At 28.8% G+C, this 6,062-nt stretch overlaps 1 protein-coding gene across 1 annotated transcript; it reads right to left on the bottom strand.

The window, feature by feature from the left end:
- Window positions 1-787: 787 nt before the first annotated feature.
- Window positions 788-5,989, bottom strand: LOC145187418 (uncharacterized). Its single transcript, XM_090082211.1, has 3 exons — window positions 5,522-5,989; window positions 4,664-4,738; window positions 788-2,245 (listed from the first exon to the last, which is right to left on the bottom strand). Exons 1-3 carry the CDS (start codon window positions 5,892-5,894, stop codon window positions 1,638-1,640), a joined length of 1,056 nt encoding a protein of 351 aa, XP_089938337.1. The 5' UTR covers window positions 5,895-5,989; the 3' UTR covers window positions 788-1,637.
- Window positions 5,990-6,062: the final 73 nt, after the last annotated feature.

Below are 6,062 nucleotides of genomic sequence, written 5' to 3'. Positions count from 1 at the left end.
TTTCAAGAATAAGATAATCAGTTGCAAGAGTATCTTATCTCATCTACGAAATTAATTCAATACTTTAACAGATTAAAACTTTGAACCTTTGCTCTGATGCTCATTAACTATGTATGAATGCGATTAACTATGTACGAGTTTGATTAATTGTGTATGAGAACTTCATCAAGAATAAAAAAGTTAGAGAAATTAGTTACTTTCAAAACACTACAAGAAAGAAACTTTTAAATCTCCAATTATTATATTTTGCAAGCGTAAGAAAAAAAGTTAAATAAAATTTCGTTAAGACGTATTTCGTTAACACGGTAAACGATAAAGCGTAAGAAAAACTAAATACAACTGGGAAAAGACGTAAACGCGAAGTCCTGCCGCATAAATAAAAGATGAATAAATATCGTAACCGAAAAAACAACCGAAAACTATAACAACTCAAAAAATAGAGTTAGAGGGAGAGATAGAGATTAGAGCGACTGATGAGTAAGGTCGTCTCTTTAGAAGGAGAGAAGAAAAGAAGACGAAGTTTTTGAAGAGAAAGTTTTAAGAAAGTTTTATGAAGAATTTTAAAAAAGGAGAGAGAATTTTGTGATAAGAAGAGTACGTTGATGAACAAGCAGTTTTATAAGCAGTTTAATAAGCAGTTGAATAAAAGAAGAAGAGATTTTAATATTGATTGTTGGAGAATAACCAAAAGATTTAATTAAAGAAGAGATATTTCTAATAAAAGAAGATGTAAAAGAAAGAGGACTAATAATTAAATAGTTAACAGAGATAATTAAAAACACCACCGTCACAATAGCATATAATAAAATATTCATAAAACTGAATTACATTTTCCTTTTTTTTTTTCAATTGCTGTTAAGGTGCTTGAACAATTTTTTTATTAATTTAAGATCTAGAAGATTGGATTCTTTTGATCTCAAAAGACTTAGTCAGAAATCCCAATCTTTTAGATGTCTGTCTGTCTTTACATATATATTAGAATTTGTTCTGTCACTCTTTATGTTTCTTTCAGTAACTAGACTGTGAGGGTACATAAACAACATGTTGCTAAATTAAAATATTTCACTTCGCTTCTTTAGTCACGGAGACCAAAAAACTCTACCGCAATAATGCAGTCTTCTTGATGTGCTTGTCTTTATATATATATATTGAGAGATTATTTGCATTTCTATTTACACTTGATTTTGTTTAAATATTTAACTTCTATAATTTTTCTGACTAGAACTAGTCTGAAAGGGTACTTAAACAATTGTTGTTTTATGAAATGTTTTCATTTTGCTTTGCTTCCTCAGCAACTTTCTCCTCGGCTTGTTTTTAATTTCATTTTGAACCACTTTTACAGCCTCTTCTAAGTAGCTTAAGATAAAATTTTCTATGAAGTCTCGAATAGAGTTGGCTGGGCCATTTCATTCTGATGTTAGGCCGTTTTGTTTTGATGATATAAAAAAAAATTCTCTGTTCTGCAATGTTCTAAAAAATCTCTGTTCTACAAATCTCCGTTCTGCAACTCACCCGGAGACTCGATTGCTTGCAGATAGGCACCATATCGCCGAGATCAATAGACTCTGCTATTTACCACTCATTCTGTTTTGTACCATTACGAACCTACAAGGTTGCTTATGCAATAGATTGTTATGTTAAAAGTTTTCATTTTGCTTTGCTTCCTCAGTAAGCTTTTTCTCAGCCACTTTTTTAACTTGATTTTGAATCACTTCTACAGCCTCTTCTAAACCGCTCAAGACCAAATTTTCCATGAAGTCTCTAATTGTATGGTCAGGCCATTTCATTCTGATGATGTTAAGTAAAGCCTCTGTTCTACTATAACAATTCACCCGGCGACTCGATTGCTTGCAGATAGGCACTATATCGCCGAGATCAAAAGACTCTGCCACAATGATCCAATCTTCTTGAGGGCGTTTAGGCAAAGGTGACAACATCACAGACAACTTCGAAATATCTGAAGCAGTTATTGATGATATAAAATTATTCAGATTGTATTTTTCTAAAAATTTCATAGGTTCAAATAAGTTATTCCGCATACAGATGTCGTGCAACTCTGAGATTGGCACATTAAACTTTCGTTGACGAAGCATTTCCAAGAATGTTAGAGCAGGTTTTCCTCCACCATAATCAGTTTGAATAATTGTTTGCAAATCAGCATCTGACAATTCATATTTATCAAAAAGCTTTTCCACATTATTTTTGTCATCTAACACTCGTTTTAAACCTGTCAACCACAGGTACTCTAAAAAAAAAAACATAACATCAAAAGAATCTCACCATTACCTAACTTTTAAGTTACAGAATTTGAGATTTTCATATAAATTGTATTTATTATATTTATACTTTGTTTTGAAATGACGCTAGTGTTTCATATAAATTATATTTATACTTTGTTTTGAAATGACACTGGTGCTTTAATTTTTCAAAAAAGTCCCTGCATCAACAAATATACTTACACCAACAAATGTGGAGATTTTTCAACAGCTGAAGATAACTTGACAAACAAAAGAAACAGATAGTTGCTATCTAACATGAAAAAGATTTTTTTTTGGAGAGAAAACTTACAATTGTCAACTTAGTTACAAAACGTTGTATACTGAAAATCCATTTAATGCGTCTTTTATTTTGTAAAAACTTTGGTTCTGGTTAAAACATCAGACGTAAGCATCAAGGTTCAGGGTCAAGGGTCATTTGAGACGTAAGCATCAAGGGTCAGGTGCACCTGTAACTTTCGTGATGGCAACTTATAGAATTGACATTCTAACTTTCATACTCATTATTTCAGCTTTCTTCCATTACTTACTGCTTTATGCAGCTGAAAACCATACCATTTTCTAGCACATTTCAATTTAAAATGGCAACGTATCTTTTTTTTGTAGTTTTTTCTTATATGAAAAAGCCTATACTTTTTTATCACTTTTTTAAAAAAATGTCCTTTATGAATCCCTCTTAGTTTAGAAAAAAATCTCAAACTCTCTTAAGAAAACATACAGCACAACTATAAAAGGTTATTTTAAAGTTATTTTAAGGTATTATAAGGTTTTTACTATATAAGGCCTATTTTAAATTTATTAAATAAGGAAATATTTATATATTAAGAGTAATTCTTGAAAGACCGAAATCAGTTTTAAATTGAAACCAAATTTGGCCTGATGTTTCAACCAGAACAAAAGTTTTTACAAAATAAAAGACGCAATAAATGGATTTTCAGTATACAACGTTTTGTAACTAAGTTGACAATTGTAAGTTTTCTCTCCAAAAAAAAGTCTTTTTCATGTTAGATAGCAACTATCTGTTTCTTTTGTTTGTCAAATTATCTTCAGCTGTTGAAAAATCTCCACATTTGTTGGTGTAAGTATATTTGTTGGTGTAGGGACTTTTTTAAAAAATTAAAACAATAGTGTCATTTCAACTACGTAATGCAGAAAAGTTTTTTTAAATTAACATTAATTTTTTTATGATGGCTAATTGATAAATCAGGCCTTAGTTTTTCCTAAAAAAACGATGAAAAACTTATACGTAAAATAGTTCATTTTGGCTAAAAAGTGACCTAAAAATTTTAAAAAATAATTTGTACAAAGTTTTTGTCAAAAACCATAACCGAAACTGAAACAATTTGATCACTACTAGTAGTATTAGTCACTTTGCAACACAAAGGTATTTTATAACCTGAAAATAACGTGGAGAACTTAGTTACCAAGTTGTAAAATCATAACAAACTAATTTGTTTTATTTTTTATATCATTAGCAGAACCTTTTATGGTATAGCTAACTATAAATAACTGGCACCTAAATCAAAAACATATATGTAACACATACTGTTATATGTAACACATACTGTTATATGTAACACATACTGTTATCAGAGTTTGTTTTTTTTTTTCTAACACATATGTAACTGTTATCACAGTTTAAGAGTTTATTGCCATGCCTTAATGTAATATGAATTAATGAAATAAATTATAAAATCATGAATTAATGAATTACTTAGTTACGAATTGAGTATGCAATTGTATAGCAAAATTTAATTAAAGACCAGTTTACGTTAAACGTTTTTTGAACTTTATTTGCTTTCTTTGTTGCCAAATTTCTTGATCATAATAAACGGTATGGCTGAGGTCTGATCGCAACAAAAATTGATTGTTTTTAGACTTTAGCTATAGATGTTGCAGCACCAATTTAAAATACGTCTTTACAAAACTCACGTCTCGTTACAAAAACTAATATTCTGGAGCTGTAAAGTATAACGCAACGTGAAGTATAACGTGTGAAGACTTTTTTGCCTTGTACTGTATTTTGCCTCATACAACCATATTCAAAATTGTATACAAAATTATTCAAAGCAGCGCACATACTCTTCGAAAGCTTGATCAAGTACTTTCAAAAACTTAACTTGCTATTTTGAAATTTATGATACAACTGTAGAATTATCAATACTCTGAATTGATATGGTTTTTTGTAAAACATAATCTTCAATAGCATATTTAATATTAGGACTGATAGAGAGTTCCACTTTAATGATGATTATCTAAAAAATACTTTAGCGATGTTCATCTAAAAAATACTTTAATGGTTTGACTTATGGACCTTGCAGTGCAATCCATAAAGGAATTATCCTAAAATAAATTAACTATCAAATCATTTTAATTGTAAAAATTACCTTTCAAAGGTTTGTGTAAAAGTTTTTCTACAAAAAGATTGATTTCTGCGCTTCGTTTTTTGTTCTCATTGTAAGCTGAAAAAAGAAAGATAATAGACATACAAACACAAATTTTATTCTAACAACTTTACTTAAAAGGATCAAGATAAGGATCAAGAAAAAAAAGATTTATTTGATTAAGAAGCAAGCATCATACGCTGTCCCACAAAACTAAACGCTTTACATTTTTAGCTTATATCTTTTTGTTTAGAGAAAAAATTCTGTAAGAAAAGTTTACTGTATTAAATATGTTAGTAATGTTCAATATCCATAACAATTATGTTGATTATGATAAAAGAACAAAATAAATAATGAGTGTGTAAGAAACTTTTTCAATGCCAGACTTTTATCACAAAAAAAAAAAAAAAAAGAATGTAAAACACTAAATATGGGGGACCATCAACTTTTACTAAATTAATTTAAAATAAATTAGTAGTCGATGAATAAAACTTGTTTATATTTATTTCAAGGTAGCATCTTGGCATTGGATTAGTTACTTTGCTAACTTAATCTCAGTGTTTCATGTCACTACCAGCTGATTGATTTGAAATGCAAATAAAACGTTTGTATGTTTGTTTGGGGAAACAAACATTTGTATTAGAGTATTAGAGGAATGCTAGCTTTAAACCATAAAATTAAAAAAAAATTTTTAGATTCAACCTTAAAACATTTGATTTACTTTTTTTCAAGTACTTTTGATATGATTCCAATTTAATATCTATGACAATTCATTATACATTCATTATTTCAAACACTTTTGATATAATTCCAATTTAATATCTATGACTAATATTATGACAATAAGAAAAGGCTACAAACCATTTATTGCTGCATTTATTTCATCCAGTAGTGAATTCATTACAAACTCAAACTTTATCATATCCCCATCAATTTCTTTGGTAATGTTGTACCAGTACTTTTTGTATACTAAATCTGACTCAGGCGGTTTAAACTCTTCAAACATAGCAATAATGACACGATTTGCATCATTTGATACAATTCTTATATTGTCTTTACATTTTTCCATATTCATATAATTCATTGATAAACAAATTATAAAAACATTTGCGTCTTCAACTTTGACAGCATTATCTTCAACCATTACTGTGAGGTTATGTTTTTTTAGCCAGTTAGCAACTTTTGAAGCACGATTAAAATGTCTTTTGTCAAACAAAAGCATAACGTCAAACATTGCATTTTTTATTCTATTTAAAGAATTAAAAGGCAAATAAAATAAAAGATTTCATACCAAATCATCGAAAACAAATTCACTGAAAACTGCCATAATGTAGAAATTTTAACTTAAAACTGAATTTTATTTTAACTCAAGTTAAGTAAAGCTTACTTTCTTAAACAGCAG

This window comes from Hydra viridissima, unplaced genomic scaffold (assembly GCF_058129835.1).
Source record: "Hydra viridissima isolate aposymbiotic clone 2 unplaced genomic scaffold, HvirCarnegie_v1 scaffold_1, whole genome shotgun sequence".
Lineage (NCBI taxonomy): Eukaryota > Metazoa > Cnidaria > Hydrozoa > Anthoathecata > Hydridae > Hydra > Hydra viridissima.
This window is presented reverse-complemented; position numbering and strand designations above follow the sequence as displayed.